Raw genomic sequence first — 21,799 nt, 5'->3', positions numbered from 1 at the left:
AGGATGGCTGTTGATAAAGCAGCTCTTGAAGCTCGTGAAAAATCATATGCTGATGCTCGTGACAGAGCAGAGAGAGCTGCAGTGGAGAGAGCTACTGCTGAAGCAAGACAAAGAGCCATGGCAGGGGCTCGGGAAAGATTGGAGAGGGCATCAACGGAGGCTAGGCTCAGGGCTGATCGAGCTGCTGCAGATAGAGCAACTGCAGAGGCTTGGCAGCGAGCTGCTGAAAAATCTATGGCTGAGAAGACTGCGTCTAATTTGCATGATCGCGTAGAAAGATCTGTCCCTGACAGGTTTTCAGCTTCTTTCAGATCTGCTGATACAAGAAAAACTTCCGTGTCATCTGTAAGTAAGCTATGTCCCATTTGTTGCTAGATTCCGTGTTGATTGAATGTTGCGTGATTTTTTATTTGGTGGACTGACAGGACCTCCACTTCCAAAGCACTGGAATCTCAAACGTATTGAGAGATTCATATTCCTCAGTGCATGTTGGTATGCCATCTGAATTTGCTTTTCCTTGTTATTTATTTATTATTTGAAACCTTACTATACTTTTTAACATCTCTTGATTAAAACAAATGATTTCACTGCATAAAGTTGTTTTATTACTTCAAAAGCTGTTTACTCAGAGAAACTAATTATAGGGGCTGAAGGTGAATCACCTCAAAGGTGTAAAGCTCGGCTAGAGAGATACAGAAGAACAGCTGAGCGTGCAGTGCGTGCCTAACTTTCTATCCATTCCATTTCCTTTCTGCATGTGTTGAGTTCTTCTTTTAATTAAATTTGTCAGCAATGTCAAACTTTTGTTGGCATAATTTCAGGCAAATGCTCTGGCGGAAAAAAATAGGCGTGACCTTCTTGTACAGAGAGAAAGAGAAGAGAGGAATGTACGCACTCATATTCTTATTCTTATCCATTATCCGTGGTTGCATGTTATCTTATAGAAAGTATTTCTGCAGAGAGTGGCAGAAGCTCTGGATGCTGAAGTCAAGAGATGGTCAAGTGGAAAAGAGGGAAACCTTCGGGCTCTACTCTCAACTTTGCAATACGTATGTATCTTTGGATCAATTTTATTTATGATATTTTTCAAGTTCTAACTACACTTCATTATGAATAAAGAAATGGGCAGTTCATCGCATAATTAATATACCTCTTTCTTTCTTCTTGTGTTTCTGTTTCCTTGCAATTGACACCTGCATTGGCTTGGATAAGCATTTTCCTTGTGAATCACGGACATGATGTCTGAAGAAAGAATAAAATTTGGTGTAGTTGGTTTACTAAAGAAAGCTAATGAATGAAAGAGCTATTTCTCCTCGGGATTGTGCCTGTGTGGTTATTGAAAATAATAAACATAGGTAGCTTGACTGAATGTGCTCATGCTTTTCTAGATGTCGGATGCTAAAGAAAGCTAATGAATGTGGTCGTACTTATGTAGATGTTGAATTTATTCCATTGACAGATTCTTGGACCAGATAGTGGTTGGCAGCCCGTTCCATTAACTGAAGTTATAACTTCTGCGGCTGTGAAAAGGGCTTACAGGAAAGCCACTCTTTGTGTCCACCCCGACAAATTACAACAACGTGGTGCAACAATTCAGCAAAAGTACATATGTGAGAAGGTCTTTGATCTTCTAAAGGTTCGTAGCTAATAAATTTTAATGTTTCAGAATTATTATCAGCTTATATTTACTGCATTATTGGTTTTCAGGATACAATATGTTATGAGGTCTAATACGTCGCTGCACTGAGCTTTAGTGGTACTTTTAGGTTGTTGAGGTGCCATTTCAACAGACTGTGCCTCTCACCATGATGAGAACTCTTAACTAAGAATGCTAGTCTGCATAGAAATCCCTTTAGATTTTGAATGAATAAAAATGTTGTTTTCTGTACTTTTCCTCCTTTCAATTAGTACTATGAATGTTAACTAGAAGATTATAGCACTTAACTTCATAAGCTCAATTTTAAAGTTCTCCATCCTTTTTTTGGGAAATTTAACAGCATCGATAAAAATCTTTAGATGAAGCAGTTTAAAGCACTCTGCGCTCATCAAGCAATAGAGTGCTATCTTGTCCTGTTTCATGGAATCATTATGATTCCGGTTCTTTATGGCTTGAATGTCAAAATGTACCTCACATTCATACTGCTGCTGATTCGTTTCCTGCCCCTCACCTTTGACACTTGATTAGGGAAACCTGAACACAAAAATTAACATTATTTCTTTGCTAGTGATAAGCTTGGCATGTTGCCATGTTCTACGATTGCCACCTGATCATTGATGTCAAAAGAGAGATTCTAGCACCAAGTGTTCTTTTTTCTTTATACTTGTAAACAAGTCCAACAAGATTTATGTTGCCAAATACATGAGACCATGTAGGTTCTAAACTGGTCTAGTGATTTTAATGAATCATCCTTAACGATATCTTCCTTCTATCATAGGAAGCTTGGAACAAGTTCAATTCAGAGGAGCGTTGAATCAAGGCATTTTTTATGGTCGGTGTAATGTTTGTGCTGGAAACTTGGCTTCCAGCAAGTAGATTATCTGCTTATTATCCTGGCCTATTAATATCTGCAAAGCTCAGTGTTAAGTATGCGTCTACGAAAATGGCAGAAAATCAAAATATATTAGAAGATCCAAGGGTGTCTATTTATTGTTACAAAGTGGTGCCAAATTCAGTAGTTGGCATGATTAGGCTAAGTGGACGTGATATTGCTCACGAAAATTATCTTTTTGTTCTTGATTGCAACAATCTGTGGGATCAAAAGTTGAGTAGCCTCAAGAAATTACCTCCCATACAGAAGCACGCAGTGGAGACAAGAAGGCAGACAAAATATGCATATTGTTCATCTTCTAGAATCTGCCTTCAGTATGATTTGTTGCCTGGGAGCAGGCTACTTCATTTGTCCCTTGACATGCATGTTTCAACTTTAGAATTGGAAGCAGCTGTGTATCTTGACAATGATAATATTTTTGTTTTCCGAGTGGAATTTGGGACGCAGTCCCTTCTCTGAGCGATCCCAATGGCTCCTTTAATTGTGTGTTCAAATGTAAAAGCCATTCCTGTGGTTGTCTTGAAGAAACTTACCACTCTTATGCTTACACGACATTTAATCCCTTCATATGGGATCCCTGGAAATTGTTTTTCTGTAAGTTCACTCGTCCATATTGATCAGGTAGCTGCTATTGAATTAGTCCTCGACAGCAAATGGAGTCAATCTTGAAGAGGACTATTAAATTGGATAAATTTTAACCAACAAAGTTAAATGTTAGAGACAATAAACGTAATTTTTTAAAATATAGAGGATATATATGAAATTTTATCACGTAAAGATGGAATAGTATATGTTCAATGTAAAAATTCATGGCATACCGAAAGTGTATTTAACTATATATTTAACTTTTTGTCACTCTTGCAATTACTATCTGGTGGTTGTTCTTGGAGTCGGTGAGTTTTAGGGGCCAATTGGTATGTAGGAATGAATTTAGTTTGAATAGAATAAACTTGGGAATAAAATGAAAGGAGTGGAATGATTTGGTAAACCAAAAGAACGAAAAAAATAATTGAATCAAAACTTTTCAAATTAATAATTTATATATTTTTTGTAATAATGAAACTTAAAAATTAAAATAAAAAACCAACTAAGCAACATTTCACTGCACAATATATATTATTCTGAAAGGTTAAATTAATTATAAATTTATAATATAATTGTTGGATGTTTTCATATATTTAAATATTTTTAGTAAATACATATTATTTTACATACTTTAGCATAAACATAAAAAATATAGAATTAAACATATATAGTACATATTATTATATAGTACTTTATGCGCATAGTAATATTTTTTAAAATGCATATAAACATGTTAATAACTTTACATTATATTTAATAAAAGATTTAAAAATTTAATTATTTTATATTATATATATTTTTTGGTAACACATTTAAATATTTTTTTATTGATATGTATTTTTGTAACATCTATAAATTTTTAAGGATTAAAGATAAAGTTCGTCCCCTAACTTTGGTCATTTTTCATTAGTCCCTTAATTTTAATCGATCCCATTTTAGTCCCATAACTTTTCAAAAACACTTGATTTTGATCGTTTGACAGAATCTGAACGGATTTGGACTAAACTCTGGACTATTTTATCCCGCTATTACTTTTAAGTGCGAATTTTAGTCCATATTTTCACTATTCTTGCATTTTTATGCAGATTTTTACTCATGCTCTGATACCATTCTAGGCGAGCATGGGTGAAAATATGCATAAAAATGCAAGAATAGTGAAAATGGACTAAAATTCTCACTTGAAAGTAATAGAGAGGTAAAATGGTCCAGAATTTAGCCCAGATCCATTCAGATTCTGTTAGAGGACCAAAATCGTGTTTTTGAAAAGTTACGGGACTAAAATGGGATCGCTTAAAATTAAGGGACTAAAATGAGAAATGGCCAAAATTAGGGGACTAATTTTGCCTTTAATCCTTTAAAAAAATGCCATATCTCTTAATTTTTTGAAGTATGAGAAAAATATTGTTAGATAATTTGATAAAAAATCTACCTAAAAAGGGTGTATAGAATTTTCAAGAAGAATGAGCTTAAGCCTATAAAGGAGTTACCTCCTTTGTGATCGGAGAGTTTATATAAAAAAAAGTTTAATAGGTAGAAACAACCTAGCATGACTTATTTAGCACTACTTTATGAGAAAAACGTCTCTTTCTCCTCGCTATGGTAATAGTGCTTTACAATGTAATGTTAGGTTAGGATTTAACCCTTAATGAGATCAAGGCAGAAATTGTGTGGATATGGATATGGGTTACATATACCCTTGGACGTTTCACCTAAATCGGAGTTGCTATGAGGCTATGACTATGAGTTTGGATTAAGTTTAGAACTCGCATGAGGATCAAGATAATTAAGTGTGCATGACTATTAACAATGTTGACCTTTTTTGAACAAGGACCCATGTCAATACTGTGTGTTTGACATATTTGGCCACGAACCTAATTCAAGCGAAGTCCATTATAGCTCTTTCAAATGAAAACCGTCAATACTAAATATGACTCAGGCCGGAAAGGCTCCTACACCTATTACATAACATTTAGTTGCCCTATTATATTTACTTATACACCAATTTGAAGTTTTCAAACTTGTGGAGTGTTACAATATAAAGTTTCAAATCTTCAAAATTAATATTTAATTTTTAGATTTTTTATTAAAATTAAAATCATATTTTGTAACACTTCATTTAATTTTGTAACACCCCATTTAATTTTGTAACACTCCACTGATTACTAATATTTCTATTTTAGTTTTGGATGTTACATGTCCTATCCGAGCACTATAAATCGAATGTCCTAAGGATCTAGATACACAAAAAACTCACTCTTTCTTGCATCCTACATTCTTATTCTTCCTACTATAAACTTTAAGGCAACTTGATAAAGTTTATTTCTCTAGTCTCTTTTGTGAACATACTCACAATAAAAGACGTTAGTTGTGGCCTTCTTGGATTTAATCTTAGGGTGGTGGTGAGTTGACAATACTTGTACAAAGGGAAACCATTATAGTTTTAGGATAATATCAAGTAACATGACTCTTACAGTCTAATTATTTTTAAATTTACATACACATATTGCATGCATTATTAAGCTTAGTTTTTACCAAGTTATTTTAACATAAAACTAGAATTTTCACAATAAAATTTAATCATATGGTCAACTTAGAGAGAAACCCTAGGAAGAGCTTTGATGAATTACTATTATTAAGACAAATATAAGAAAATTAAGTTATTTGATCGATAAATATTTTTAGTAATAAATTTTTAAATTTAAATTTTAAAATAATCAAAATATTGTATTTTTAATACAAAATGAAGAAAAACGGCTAATCAGTAAAATTTTAAAAATTAATAATTTCTTTTCAATTTATCCCCTCCTATTCTCAATTATATCATTTGGCACCCTTATACTTTTTGAAATCTTTCAATTGCATTCTTAACACCAAATTTGATTTTTAAAAAGTTAGCAATTTAGTTCAGAGAGAAAACCTTATTTTTAGAATAGATACACTTTTTATCGCATAAAGTGAATTTTTGACAATCAAATAAGCATAAGCTTTTTATATTATTTCAGGAATAATATTATAAGGATAATAGTATTACTGTCTCAAGATTAAAATTATTCAATAGATCTGTAATACTAAAGATTTAATTTTATGTTTAATAATTTATTACAATAGTATCATATTATATGTTTCTCTAATAAAAGGTTCCATCTTTTTAGTCTTTATTTTTTGTTCGTGTGTGTAATATCTTTTGAATTGCTTAGAAATAAATTGTACAACTGTTAAATCTATCCAACTAGTGATTATATATTTTTGGAGCAATAGCATAAAGATGGTAGGAGTATAAAAAAATGAGTTCTGTAATTTGGTCATAAGTATTTTTATGTTATAAAACTTCATCGAACCGAATTGCTAGCTTTACAAAATTAATTTTAGAAGTAAATGTAATTGAAGCATTTACAAAAATGTTAAGTGGTAAAATTGCAGGTAGGAGAGAAGCCCAAACAAAGTCTTGACAAGATTTGCCAAACATTTGAGTTGGTTCGGACCAAACAGACCATTCAAAGTTTTAATTGTGAGCCAATGAGTCCAAGAACACATCACCTCATTTAAGAGATGATGTATGATATAGCGAGCCTTCATCACATCGATGATCCACCTCTTTTCGACATCTCTGTCTTCGTCTCCTCAAAAATACCCCCCGACACACATCATTAGATCATTCATTCATGATAAATACAAGAGAACGGTGAATGACTGCGACTCATGGATATTGGACATATCAATTATCAAATATATCAATATGACGAGAAGGTTGAATACCATCCGGATGGGGTGGTCTAGTCTGCAATTGTCTCGTGACTTTCTTACTCTGAGGAACTGATCTATAATAAGGCAAATGAACGTCAATATTCCATCTGAAACCAAACCATTCAGATCAGCTCTTGGAAATTCATCAGCAAAACAAAAGCCCAGCCCACACCAATACTGCTCACTTCTTATCCTTCTCAACTATAAAAAATATGAATTCAGAGAGGATGCAGAGCGCACGCACGCATGAACTGGCAAGTGGATTCTTTTATATAAAATGATAATGTGATCAAGGCTGAGAATTCAAACGCCATTAAAGATTCCACTGGCGCATGCCTCCCAAAAATTAACAAGCTAGTTCACATTCTAAAAGTTTCCTTCACGTCAGCATCCATTCGCCGTCAAAGTCTCCAGCGGGAAACTCAAAAAAGTCGTCGTTAGCTCCTGTTTTATTCTTCTGCCCCAAATGTTGCGTTTTTTTCATATAGGTCTGACTATGTATATATATTCATCATGCTCAACGAGACTTGTCTTTCACAGAGTTCCAGATGCGTATTTGAAATCCCAAAGGTGGAGGTATCTTGTTCGGGCCCTGAACCAAATAGAAACGACAAGACAAGCCCCGTTCATGCCAACTTTAAAAATTGCAGGGGAAAAAAAAATGACCCCTGTTTCATTGTTTCTACAAAATACGGCTGCGTGTAAGCTCGCATTAGCATTTGCAGTTTTCATATGTGTATTGGTTGGTTGGAATCTTAGCTTGATCACATTCACCTTCATCATCTTTACCGATGTTTCATCTTTGTAGGCATCGCTTTTCCAAATATAATACATCGACTATGCTCTCACCATCAACCATTTCAAGAATTTGGATTCATCGTTCAGACCAAAGTTACAGCTCCCTTTTTCCTTTATATCTCAGCCTCCCCAAGTACATTTTACTCGAGAATTTTCTCAAAATACAAGGTAGATTTCATCAAATTGAAAGGAAATATGCTCTGAAACATCTACATCCAGTTGTTCGAGGGAGAAATCAAGGGTAAGAATGGACAGCTCGTTGCGGTACAACAGAAGAAGAAGCGGGTATGAGCCATCAGATACAGAGACGGATTGGCACGACAGTCCGAGGCGTGAGGATAGCGGCTATGACGAAAACAGGAGCAAGAGTCCTCTAACTAGCGTCAGCAGGCTGCAATCTGATATGCTTAAAACGAGTCCTGCTCCATGGAGACATAGCAACTCTCCACATAGACCTCGTGCAGAGAACGGTAACGTTCCTCCACTACATAATTACGAGTTTCGCAGAAATGTAAGCCCTCTTTCCCGTAGAACCTATTCTGATATTCGTACAAGTGTTAGCCCATTTTTGATGTCTGAACGGAGGACTAGTTCTGACAATAATAATACTGGAAATGCCTGTCCATTTTCGCAATCTGAGCGCAGAACTAATTCTGCTAACAATAGAGAAAATATGAGTCCCTTTACAATATCTGAGCGCAGGAGACATGTTTCTCCATACAAAACTTCAGGAGAGGGCCATCGCTTGGTTTATGGGCAGGCAAATCACGATTTGAGTAGGGGGGCAGAGAGATCAACTTATAGGAGAGCAGCTTCCGCTCCTAGAGCCAGGTTGAGAGAAAGAGGCCACCATTTCAGCAATGATCAAGGTGACCGAAAGAAACAAGATAGAACCCAAGAGGAGAGGGATGCTTCTCATAAACATGGCCCTTCAGTGGGTGAAATCAATGAAATGGTTGCAAATACTACATTTTCTAGAGGGTTGAATGGCCATGTTCTCAACTTTGATAGCACTGATTCCATTCCTCGTGGGGACATTTTCTTTTCAAGGGACTATAATGCCACCTTTAAGAATGTTGTCTTTCCCAGCAATGGTACTACAGATCCAAGAGCATTTCTCCCTAAGCCGCCTGGTTTTGTTGATAAAAGTCCTGGTTTACATCAGGGCAACAAGTTGAATGCGAGCTTCAGTCACAACAGTCGGCCAATGTCACAAACAACTACGAACTCTAGTTCTGTGATCAGCAGGCGTAGTAGTAATGTAAGTGACTCTAGTAGTAGGACAAGCGCAGGTACAAGAAAATTCATAGAGAACAGAAGAAAGAACCAGTCAGATGCATGGTTTTCTTGCATCAAGAGAGGATCTTGCAGGAAATCTCATAAATCTCCAGAAAAAGATAGGCCTCTTGATGAAGCTTCATTTATCGGGAAGGCAATTGTAGTTGAGAGCTTAAGACCACTTTGGGCTGATAAACATCAACCTGCTTCATTGGCCGGATTCACTTGCCACAAGCAAGAAGCTCAGCTTCTTCAGCAACTTGTAAGTTCCAAATTAATTCAGTGAAAGACTGGTCTCCTGTTTTTAAGAAGATAAATTAATTTTTACCCTGGAAAATGGAAATAGATATATGCTTGTCTAATCAGCAGAAAACAAATTCTTTTTTCCATTGACTGATATGCTGAAATTTAAAAGTCTACTTTTGTTACTCTATTGTGTTTATCTCTTACTTTAGCTTTGATCTTAGGTGAGCAATGAGATCTTTCCACACGTCTTGCTGAAAGGACCGCCTGGTACTGGTAAGAAGGCACTGACAATGGCTCTTCTCCGTGAGATATATGGGGATCCTGTTTGGAATGTACGTTCTTTTTTACTGAACTCATTACTGTACAAGTACAGTAAAGGTAAATTTGGATGCGCACTGAATCTTTCCATTCTTTATGCAGATATCTCATGAGTTACGATACTTTCACATTCTGGTATGTTCAGATTTGATGGATTTATAATTCTCATGCTTTTATGTTTATGAACAATCTAATTATTCGATAAGTCAACACTCACTAAAGTATGTGCTCGCTGGAGCATGAGCAAACCTTGTTCAGTTATTTGCTTGACTTTTAAACTTCCCTCTGCTTGGAGTTTGAGTCAATGTTGGAACACAACTTCTGTTCTGGCTATCATGTTGGATGTAAAATGCGATTATCCCTAATCTCTTCATATTTCGAATGACTTATTTGATACATGAACAGGAATCCAGGCCCGTACAAGTAGTTGTTCCTGTAAGCTCAAGTCCTCACCATGTGGAACTGAATGTTTATTTAGAGCCTAAAGCAGCATATGCATTAACATCTTTAGTCAAACAAATAAGCAGTGAGCATGCAGTCACACCTGAAATGAGTGCAGCTCCTAGAACGGCAGATTATAAAGGTAAACCTCCATAATAATATATATTAATATTTTCATCCTGCTCCCTTTTAATATTTTTTGTTGTAAGCAAAATATGGTGACAAATTTTGGGAATCGCAGTATTGGTTCTCTATGACGTTGATAAAGCCGCAGAGAACATACAACACCTGACAAAGTGGATCATGGACTGTTACTCAGATTCTTGCAAACTTATCCTCTGCTGTGAAGATGATGTAGACATACTTGAATCTGTGAAGAGCCGCTGCAAAGTTATTAAGGTTGAAGCTCCAGTAACTCATGAAGTAAGTAGGGCAAATAATCTTTGTTTTCCATTATACATTTCTATTTTCTGAATTAACATATATATCATCCCTCTTTCCTCCACACTGCAGTATGCATAATCCACAAATCCAAGCCCCAGATTATTTCTCTTCTTAAAAGGAAAATTCTGAAGTTATATTCGTGCTGACTGGGAATTTTTTTGGTTTCATGTATGTTCATGAGTTTTCTGATTTTGTTCCTATTGCCGCCTGCCTAGATAATGGAGGTTCTTATCCAAATAGCCAAAAAGGAAGATTTTGAACTATCCATGAGCTTTGCTGCTAAGATTGCAATCAAATCAAAGCAAAATCTAAGAAGAGCAATCATGGCACTTGAAGCCTGCAAAGCACACAAGTAAGACAGTTAATAAGAAGTCAATAATGTTGGTATGGTTTTTCACTTACCTAAACAAATCATGCATGTTAGCTATCCTTTTGCGGAGGACCAACCTATTCCACTAGGATGGGAAGAAGCTCTTGTGGAACTAGCTGCAGATATTTTAGCAGATCCATTGCCAAAGAGGTAAAGCCTTTGCTCTCTCTGTATTTATCATTTGGATATCCTTTTCTGATGTTATGTTTTTTGTGATAGAAAATCCGTTGACCTATGTTGTTAGCTGACAAGTCGGTAGTAAACTTTTTTATGTGGTCATGGTTAGATTATTTATCATTCGGGGGAAGATTCAAAAACTTCTGGCGGATTTTGTTCATCCTAGACTAATTCTCTTGGTAATGTACTGATACTTGAGTAAGCATTATATATCGTATTGCTTAATATATAAATTTTGTTGTCTAAAGTTATAAAGAGGCGATTCTGCAGAAGCTCGTCGAACAATTCCTTCGAGGAGTTGAGGCTAGTTTGAAAAGGGAACTTTACTATTGGTATGCTTACTATGTAAGTCTACTTGTGCACTGACATTTTTAACTTGAGACTCCAAAGGAAAATCAGGTGAGTGATTCAAACTTCATTTGCAGGACAAGAGACTCCCAACTGGAACAAGTGCCTTACTAAAGTTAGAAGGTAATAGATGAGCCCAAGAAACACTATGAATAGCTCAACCATTTATTCTTATGATAATACTCCTATTAGCACGAGAGTAAGATGCAAGTTTTACAGACTGCTCTTGAGCTAAATTTATAATACTCAGTGGTTCACTTATGTCATCGGATGGTGCAGAGTTTGTGGCCAAGTTTATGAGCATATATAGGAAGAGTTCCTCCAATCGGCAACTATCATAGGGCGTGTTCTATTATCATGATTTTGAAAATTGTGGGACTCAGTGCTACCACTCTGTTTCAATGAATCGAAAGATGTAGCAGAATTCTGAACTACTTCACTGTTTAATTGATTGAAAGGAATTTGGTTGTTTCTTCATCCGTGAATATGTGCGGATCTGGTATGCATTATAGAACCAGTGCCTTTTATTACCTAATTATATCTGTCACACCCCGGATCCGGATCAGGGTCAGAACACGATCATGACACCAAGTCCAAGGACTTGGTAACATGGAGGCTTTGTTATCAATAACACTAATAATTGAGCAAAGAAATCTCAAAATATTAGTTTAAACATTTGCAGCGGAAAAATATAAGTTTGAAGGTTTAACTCTAGAACCAAGTTCTAACAACTAAATAGAAGGGAAAATAATTCCTCAAAATTTTGTGCGTAGAACATGTTAATTGACGCTATGTGAGCGTTTATTCCTTGACTGATTACCATCCCAATACAGCTCATCCCCATACTATTCATTACCTCACCTACAAGGTATAGTAAGTGGTGCGAGCGATTAATCGCCCCCTTACCTCTTATCAAATTGAGCGTATCACATTATAAACGCACAATTATTATTTGTCATCATGCAATAGAAATTCAAAATTGAAAGAAATAAATGAGGAAAAAAATGTAAACCTTCAAAATATTTGATGAAAGAATGAGACTCCTACACTTTTCAATCAAAGGATAGACACACAACATAATCCTGTTACTAAAACAGTCTTGATAGATCCGTGCAAGTAAATCAACCCTTTTATTCATGCAAGCATGCCCTCATTCACTAGCAAAATAATAGATATAAAACTTATTAATCTATTATTACAAAGGCCTTAATCTTTAACTTAGATTGACAGAATCTTAATTTATAATTTCAGTCTTTAACCCTGATTGAGAGGATCTTAACATATGGCCTGAGTCTTTAACTCCAACAGGGAGGGTCTTAAATTTATACATAAGTTCTCAGTCTTTAACCCCGACAAAGAGAGTTTAGAACAATTCTAATTTTTTCAATTAATAGTGATTTCGTTAACGTGTTGAGCATGCTCCATCTATCACTTAATGAACTTGAGAATGCTTTTTCATTGCTTAAAACTAAAACAATGTTTGTAACACAGGTTTCAATTTCGAAAAGAGATTTAAAAATAAAATAATAATTTATTAATTAATGTAAATTTTGAAAGCTTGAATAAGTTAGTTTTTTTAACATGAAGAGCAATTTTGACTTTACAAAAAATTAATGCGACAGTATCATTAACCTCCATTTTGTGAGTGTGGATGAGCTTTTCTTTTCATATTAGTATAGATTACATGTATCCCTTTAGAAGTATAAAAATATACAACAAAATATTAAATAAAGTACAAAATTATAAATTTACTAGTACAATACCCATGCCAAGGCACGGAAAATATTTTTTTTTATTGTGCCTATAATAATAAATATTGAAGAAAACATACTTATAAATTGAAAAAATATATCACAAATTTACTATGTACGGGGCAACGAACCCCATGGCGTCCTCGACTGTGTAGCCTCTGATGGCATACACAAGATGAAGTTGGTAGTAGATCACATTATTTTTTAAGAGTTATCATTATTTTATAAATAAGATTCTAATCGTTTTATTTTTTTACAGGAGGCAGAGCTTGGTCGACCGCCCAAATAGATGGAGTTATTTGAAAGGTGCTAAAAGAAAAGGGAGGACGGCGGCTGGAGCGGCCGAGGGCGGCTCAGGTGGCGGTAAGCAGCTTATTAATAATATTTTTTTTTAAAAAAAATAAATTCGTTGTTAAAAGTATTAATAATTTTGTTTGTTTTGTTGGAGACGTTCCAGAAGCTCATGGAGGATCGTCAGCCTCAGCTCACAGCCATGGACCATGATAGCCCAGCAGAATCGGAGGCTTCGTTGGCGATGATGGAGCAGTAGATGTGGCTGGCTGCAGTCGGGGGCAAGAACAAAGCATTGGTTTTGAGGCCCACGTCTCAAGCTGAACCTTTACATCACCATCGCCACCCCAACCGCCATCGCCACAACCAAACCCAGCCACGGACGACCGCATTGGCCGGCTCGAAACGATGATGGCCGACATGATGGTCATGATGAGAGAGATGCGGGCCTCCTCCTCAACCACAGCACTGCCTCCGACAGACCCCCCGACCTCGAACCAGGATGATATTGTCATCGCTAACGAGAATGGGTTAGATTATGTGTTAATTTTGTTTTATATTTGTAATTGGATAATTTTTCATATTAATATAATATTTTTCGTTAATTATTCATATTTCATAATATTTATTACATTCCATTATTTCATATCTATTAAATTAATTAAATTAATAAATATAATTCATTAAAAATTTATTAAATTAATTTAGTTACACATTAAAATTTATTAAAAAATATAAATTTATTTATTTATTAGACTTTTTTAAATATATGAATAAATTTATAAAATATAAAATTATTAGTAAATTGTAAAATATAAATAAATCATAAAATTATAAATAAATTAAAAAATTAAAAAATTAGGAACAATTTTAGTAATGGTAAAGAAAATATTACAAATTTAAATAAATGATCATTTCAAATACCGTTACTAAAATAGTTCTAAACACGTGTTTCTAAACTGGACTGACTCTTCCAAATACCATTAATACAACTATTTCAAATAAGTGTTTTTAAATAGTGGTTGACCATTCTAAATACCATTGCTATTTTAGTTTCAGATACGTATTCCAAACTAAAAAAATTGTTTTTAATACCATTACTAAAAGAGAAATACACCAACAGACAGAGACCTAAACAAGAAAAATAACAAACTTTCTACCAACTATTATTGCCTAGTCAAATTACATAATATGGTTGAATTTATTAAATACAACACAATTTCGAAATCAGCTTAGAAATATCTTAAACCCAATCCAATACCATATTGCCACCACATCTCTGCAACTTCCTTGTTGATGGTCCAGTTCATTCTTTCCTCGTCATAGAAACAGTGACATTAATAAATTTGGTATCCTCTTTGGACATGCGATCAGACAGAATATTTCTGTAATTCTCAAATAATTTATCAATTACCAATTCACCAAATTGCTCCACCAACAAAGGTTCCGCCACGGATCTCATGCATTTGGCCACATTGTACCCATCGTCGCCTTTTTTGGAATATTCCGGGGCATAGAACCCACTTGTCCCACAAGCAGCCCATCTGATTTCTGAGGCCTCCAGGCTGTTGATACTGAAGGACCCTTCCTTTTCCACTTCTGTCTTCACTTCTGAAAGCGACGGTGTGTACTGAGGGATGTTGAATGAACTTAACTTCTCTTCTTCTATTAGTCCCTGCACGTATATGTATTACATTCTTTGTGATTAATCAATTTATATGGTCAAGCCATATATATAGGGGAAATAAGACTGTTAAAAAAATTCACATCTAATTTTTTAATTTGACTAAATTATAACTATCTCCCATAAAATTTGGTATAATTACAAATACCCATTAATTATTGTTTAAAAGATTACAACTACCAACTTCATATAAGAAATAATTATGTATTTGTGGGTAAAAATTGTAACTTTACCCTTTCTTTTATGTTTTTTGCTAGTTGTTGGAACACATGACCAGGTGGTGTGTTGCGAAAATGAGGCAGAGAAATTGTAAAATAGGAAAATGGATGCTACTTCTGGCAACTAGACAGGTGGAGTGAGAGAGATTCCTAATTAAGTCATGAATATAATATTTATTAGGCACGTAGGGCGGGCGAAGAGGTTATGTATAGAAATTACGAACCTGGGATACCATTTCCTTGAGTGAGAGGGTCAACAGCTCCCAAATATAGCAGCACTCCTTGCTAGAAGCACTGTCACTTTTCCTCCCCAAAAGAGTTAACACCATTTTTCCACCACCCACTACTTCCTCCGAACGACATCTCAGAAAAGTAGAGAAATCTCTTTGAAATTGCTCATAATATGCATTAATCACACTCGCTGGACTTGTGCTTGCTATGTATATATTTTCTTTGTTCATTTCCAACCTTTCAGGGACCTGCATGCGCATGTAGTATTTGATAAAAAATCAATAGACTTACGCACATGAATGATGAAACAATTAATTAATTAGAGGCCGAAGTAATATTATATATATATATATAGTTAGTAAGTTTATTACCTTGGACAGCCACATTAGGCTGTAAGAAGAATGAACAAAATGTAGAGATTTTGCCGCAAAAAGCCTGCCGTAAAAGGAGCCAGGAACCCCGGATAAAAAACAATATGGTGCAGATCCTCCAACTCCAGCTGCTCCCATTTCCTGTAACAGTTGCGCATGGAAACTGTGGGCTAAGGACTTGAAAATGGAGTTGAAATCGTTTCCTGGGAGGTCATTCAAGTGTATCTGAAATTCAGGCAACTGATCATGGCCGTGTTTGCGGCATAATTGGCTCACAATTTTCACAAACTCCATCGCCACAAACAAAGTGTTCGGGCCAGAGGAACAGCCCAACTCTGCCATACAGAAGGTCTTGGCCATGCTGCTGCTGCACATGATCAGTTGGGTTATTGCTGCTTCTGTTATTGGCTTTGTCATGGATAGCACCTTTTTCTGCCAAAATTGATCATGAATTCATTCACATGCCCCTTAATTAAATATTATTAGGTACTATCTCATGTCTAATTAATTAGTTTCATAAATATATAAGAAAACTATATATATAAATAAATGGAAGGGTTAAAATCCAGAGAACCCCTTGTGATAATAGAAATGTTCAAAAAACTCCTTTTGAAAATTAAAATATCAAAAATCCTCCCCACATTGAAGGGGAAAAATCTAGAAATCCCCCTTGTGATAATAGGAATGTTAAAAAAAACCCCTATGAAAATTAAAGTACCATATACCCCCCTATGATATAAAATAAAGTTAAAAAAATCCCCTCCGTACAAAAATTGGGCCACACGCGCTTTGACTGCAATTTTTCTATAAAAATACTTTTTTTTTATATTTTTTCCCTTATCTCACATTTAATATATAATATTATATATATGTATTTATTAAGTAAATATTATTTTATATAATAATTATTTAATTAAAATATTATATATTTCTATTAATAATAAAATATTCTTTTATATAATAATTACTTAATTATTTATATAATAAAAAATTATTTTATTTAAATTAAGATGGGGTGGGGGTGGGGTATAATTGTTATTTTTGAATTTTTTTATAAATTATAATTATATGTATTATAAATATATGTTAATAATTATAAATTATATATATTATAAATTAAAATAATTATATATTAATAAGCCTAGTTGACCGGTTAATTAGAAGGGGTATTTTAGTTATTGTTTCTAAAAATATAGATTCAAATTGACCAGGGGCAGTGTGACTATTTATTCGTAACATAGGGGTAATTTTTTTATATTAAAAATTTTATAAGGAAATTTTTGATATTTTGTTATATCACATGAGGTCAAAATGAATTTAACACTAAATAAATCATTAATTATAGGGAAGGAGATATATACCTGAACTAAAGAGTTCAAAGCATAACTGGATTCTCCTACCCCTCCATTCATGTGAAGCACTCGCACTACTTCCATGAATATTGATATTGGATCCTATCCTACTCTCTCTGTATTACAAATTTGTGTGTGTGGAAAGAATTGAAGGGCAGAATAGCATTATTTATAGAGGTACGTGATGGAAAATTCTAATTCGTATGTAGGTAGCTCTGCCTCTGCATGCCAGGATTCATTAACGATGCATCGCTTTCATTTTTTGGTGTGAATGTGTGAATACTGGAAAGTGGAAAACACATATATAGTCTGGGAAAGCATTTCACTTGCCGACACTTATATGTGTTACGCATGCTCACAAAATTATTACATGAAATTCATGTTTTACACGGATCCAACAAATATCCAACCCCCAACCCCACCTAAGGGTTGAGCTCAGACTTAAGCCACATGCATGCTTAATAATTTGACCCGTGGAGTTAAATGTTTTCAGAAAGGGATAGGGAGCGAATTGATCAAATTATTGGGTTATTGGGTCCCTCATCCAATTGAAGTGAAAAAATTTATAGACCCACACTACATCATATATATATATATATAACATATTAATACATACTATATATTAATTAATGAAGATTAGAAATAAAATAATTTTAAATAAAAAAAGTTCATAATTTTTTAAATTAAATTTCATTCAATTAAACAATAAAAATAATTTTTAAAAAATTAACAAGAGATATAAAAAAAATAAATCTTATTAGTTCACATATATATAAACTAATATATATATATATAGTTCATATACATATAACTAATATTTTATAGGATAAAATACAATTATCACTCTTCAAATATTCACCCCACATCAATTACCCCCTAAAGTATTAAAATCTTAAAAAGAATCTTGACTTTTACTTTTTAAGTTTGAAAAGTACATTTTACTCTTACCAAAATAACTTCACCAAAAGAATATAATTTTTTTCTTAAAATGCCAAAGTCACTATTTGTTTAATTCTAGTTTCGTTTGTTCATCGAGCTATTTTTATTTTGTAATCTTAATGTATTTGTAGCTTATTATATTTTACTTTTACGTATTTGTCAAATTAGGATAAAAATAAATTTATACATGCATATGATATTACATTTTTAATATTTATATTATTTCATTCATTTTCAATACTTTCTCATAACAATTTTTATTAGAAAGTAGATTAAAGTATCTAACATTATATAATTTATATACGTAATTAAAACTTATGCAAAATCAATAAAATCAATTATGAGTTATATCGCTAGCTAGAAGAAATATCAGTTTCATTATGGTTACCATCTCTCAAACAAAAATTATGGTTAATTATCATGTTAAAAGTAAAAAATTCTGATGTACGGATATTAGTTAATTACGGTCTGCATAATAGCAATTAATCGTTATTTTTGTAAACGATGCCAAAATACTTGTTATAACAAAAAGTTGTGGTGAGTATTTGGCCATAGGTAAAATCAAGCGAATATTAATTAATAGTAATTTAAACTTTAGTTTTCACACATTGTTTTTGTATGACGTGATAGATAATATTGATTTACTATGATATTTAAGTCGTGAAATTTATATTATGGGCTAATAAATTTATTTTTTAATTTAGTTTGACAAATAAATAAAACTAAAATAAAATGAGCCACAAGTACTCAGAATTACAACATAAAATAAGCTCGATAAACAAGTGAAACTAGAATTAAACAAATTGTGATTTTGGCATTTTAAAAATCTCTTTATTTTTTTCCCACAAAACAATTTTTGTAAGGAGATAATTGATGTGGGTGGATACTTCAGAAATGATAATATATTTAACCATATTATATATATATATATATATATTCATATATATAAAAACTAGTTATATATATCTCCCCACTCTCCACCCCGCTTTCCTTCTTTTCCCCACCACCACCAACATTCTTTCCATCTTCTTCACTCGCTGTCTGATGCCGCGATTCTACCACCGGCCACTAGCTTGACCGGTTGTCCGACGCAGCGATGCCATCTTCTTTCTTCTTCTTCTCTCTCTCTCTCTCTTTTTAAATATAAACTGATTTTGACTTTCGGGTTAGCCAATTTTCACCGATTTAATCGGGTTTTGATCGAGTCATTCTAATACACATACCTGGACCGACCTCAGATCCGATTCACGATCGAACTGGTCCAAACCGGCCAGTCTCAATCGGATTTAAAAACAATGGTGGGATCATCTTTTAGGCGAGTGGTTCCAGGTGGATCATGTAAATTGATTGAATCTGAGCTACCACCCAGTACAGATCCGATGGACATAATTTGATTTATATCCTGGAGAACGAGAGATTTGCTATGATTAAGAACGAGATATTTGTACGTATCTTATAGAGAAGTTTTAATTCATATTGTATTTGGTGAAATCCAAAATTAATTACATGATAAGGACAATATATTTATTGTGTGGTTAGTGTATAATTTAAAAAAGTTGATTAATTATATAGCAAGTGTTATAATTTATTTAATTGGATCAAATCTAATTTGGGTAAAAACAATTCATATGGTCAATTTACATCTTATACTATACAAACCCACATTAGCTAGTTGCATTCTTGAAAACTTCTAACACTAGTCAAATTTGATCAAATTTGAATTAATTATATAACAAATACAACATATTTGTTGTATTATTGGTATACAATTTTAATCCAAATAGGTTGAACAATATTTAACTATATTTTTTTATCATAAAAATAATGACATCTCAATCCCATTTGGTCATCATCACATCACAACCAATCATATTCCGTGTAATTAATTCACCTTTTTGTCTTATAATGTGAAACAAGTTTGGGCTAGCGTCAAAAAGTGCGGTTTTGAATTGCTATCACAATTTAGAAGATACCTGGCATTGAAGTAAAAGAAAATTAGGAATTGGGGCCCTCATGCATATTGGGATGGGAAAGGATCTATATGCATGTATAAAAATATGAATCTCATTTTTGTTGTGACAACACACTCATATTTTTATTTAAGTAAACTTTCAAATAATAATTTAGAATTAGCTATAAAAGAATACATTCTATTTAAAAAAATAAATACCTTATTGTTGTAATTTTTAAATTGCATAAAAAAATCCATAATTGGATTGAAAAGAAGAAGAGAAAGTTACTTGTACCACATAAAAAAATGATAGGATAAGTAACGAAGTGATAAGTATATAAGGTGTCGTGAGAGTGAGTGCGAAACATTCATATCTCTTAGTCCCACATAGGAAGTTTATTGAAAAAATGCATTCTTTATATTAAGTTCAAATCCGAAATTAAATTTGAAGTGTTATAAAAATTAAAGTGAACATAGGAATACCTCACATGCACGTTGTCCATCCAACTCTAAGAGACGGATGTAGTCTCAACCTTAAGATACATTTTTTGCAGCAACACATTTGTATTTAATTGGACATGAACCAAAAGTGATTGTCAAATGTTTTAAATGTGGATTTAAAATGGTTGATTGACTGGTATTATGTTTTAAATGTGGATGACTGGTATTATGTTTTAAATGTGGATTTAAAATGGTTGATTGACTGGTATTGTAACCGTCGGCTATTATTAGCCATTTCCAGTGGTTACGATTGGAAAGTTAATGGCTGCCAGCGGTTTTAACTGGAGGCTTTATGACTGGTTAATTGGATGAAATTAATGCTGCATTTTGAAGGCCTATATAAGCCTCTGATTTCACTTGATTTTACAACACAACAAACACAAAAACACACCTCTCCACTTCTCGAGCTCTCTTTTTGTTCTCTCGTCTCTCGAAAGTGTTGTCTCTCAAATCATACACTATGTTTGGTTTCATGTTTGGGCATCTTTCAAATTAAAATAAAATACACTCAAAGTTTGTTTTTATATTTTTTACACCTTATTTATGTATTTTTTTATTTTTCAACTTTCTATATGTATATAATATATATACACACTTATATATAATATATAAAAGAAATATTACTTTTTTGTTAATATCATCAAATTCGTGAATTTTGACTAATGGATGGTCTTATTTGTTAGATAGAAACAAACATCAAAGATGCTACATATAATTTTTTTAAATTATAAGGGATTATGTGTAATTATACTCAATCTCAAGAGATACGGGTGTAATTATCCCTTTACTTATTGCCTGCTTGGTTCATTTTAAGTTTTCTGTTTGCAAAAAATTGAAGCATATAGAGTACATGGACAAACACCCAAATGATAGAAGTGATAAAAAAAAAGAAAATGATAAATACTTTGTACTATAAAACCTGTCGAGTAATTGTGGTTGTTCCCATTTGTAGAAAAGAGACTTTGTCAATCCCTATTATAGTGTGATCATTTTTATTGAGATATATAAGCATGTTGCATTGCTTGCAATGCTGCAACAAGAACGAATGGGGAAATGAGCACTTTTATGACAATAGTATTCAATATTTATGGTATATTAAGAGGGTTGTGTCATAGTTTGAGAGGAGACAAAAAAAAGAAAAAAAAACATAGAAAAAAAGGTGTGAATTTTTATAGCAGATTTTTGGACCTCTAATGGAGGATTTGTGGATGT

At 33.4% G+C, this 21,799-nt stretch overlaps 3 protein-coding genes across 4 annotated transcripts in view; 2 read left to right on the top strand and 1 right to left on the bottom strand.

Moving 5' to 3' along the window:
• LOC105179078 (auxilin-like protein 1) overlaps window positions 1-3,012 on the top strand; it is a gene marked incomplete in the record, with an annotated part of 7,215 nt that extends 4,203 nt beyond the window's left edge. The window contains 7 exon segments of the mRNA XM_020691223.1: window positions 1-345; window positions 426-492; window positions 645-715; window positions 822-887; window positions 960-1,049; window positions 1,460-1,636; window positions 2,436-3,012. Of these exon segments, the coding sequence (XP_020546882.1) occupies window positions 1-345; window positions 426-492; window positions 645-715; window positions 822-887; window positions 960-1,049; window positions 1,460-1,636; window positions 2,436-2,471 (852 nt within the window).
• Window positions 3,013-7,537: 4,525 nt separating this feature from the next.
• Window positions 7,538-11,863, top strand: LOC105179064. 2 transcript variants are annotated; one of them, XM_020691213.1, is made up of 11 exons: window positions 7,538-9,216; window positions 9,422-9,532; window positions 9,621-9,653; window positions 9,924-10,101; window positions 10,201-10,382; window positions 10,619-10,755; window positions 10,828-10,923; window positions 11,060-11,129; window positions 11,221-11,282; window positions 11,376-11,421; window positions 11,578-11,863. In XM_020691213.1, exons 1-10 carry the CDS (start codon window positions 7,924-7,926, stop codon window positions 11,410-11,412), a joined length of 2,199 nt encoding a protein of 732 aa, XP_020546872.1. In that variant the 5' UTR covers window positions 7,538-7,923; the 3' UTR covers window positions 11,413-11,421; window positions 11,578-11,863. The 2 variants fall into 2 exon arrangements, with proteins under 2 accessions (XP_020546872.1, XP_011100961.1); XM_011102659.2 differs by having other exon boundaries at window positions 7,540-9,216; window positions 11,221-11,295; window positions 11,578-11,861.
• Window positions 11,864-14,398: 2,535 nt separating this feature from the next.
• Window positions 14,399-17,454, bottom strand: LOC105179063 (salicylate carboxymethyltransferase). The gene is made up of 4 exons (XM_011102658.2): window positions 17,206-17,454; window positions 15,845-16,276; window positions 15,467-15,721; window positions 14,399-15,015 (listed from the first exon to the last, which is right to left on the bottom strand). The coding sequence occupies exons 1-4, from the start codon at window positions 17,278-17,280 to the stop codon at window positions 14,647-14,649; spliced, it is 1,131 nt and encodes a 376-aa protein (XP_011100960.1). The 5' UTR covers window positions 17,281-17,454; the 3' UTR covers window positions 14,399-14,646.
• Window positions 17,455-21,799: the final 4,345 nt, after the last annotated feature.

The sequence above is a fragment of the Sesamum indicum genome, unplaced genomic scaffold (assembly GCF_000512975.1).
Source record: "Sesamum indicum cultivar Zhongzhi No. 13 unplaced genomic scaffold, S_indicum_v1.0 scaffold00120, whole genome shotgun sequence".
NCBI lineage: Eukaryota > Viridiplantae > Streptophyta > Magnoliopsida > Lamiales > Pedaliaceae > Sesamum > Sesamum indicum.
The sequence above is the reverse complement of the archived record's forward strand: the minus strand, read 5'-3'. Positions and strand labels throughout refer to the sequence as shown.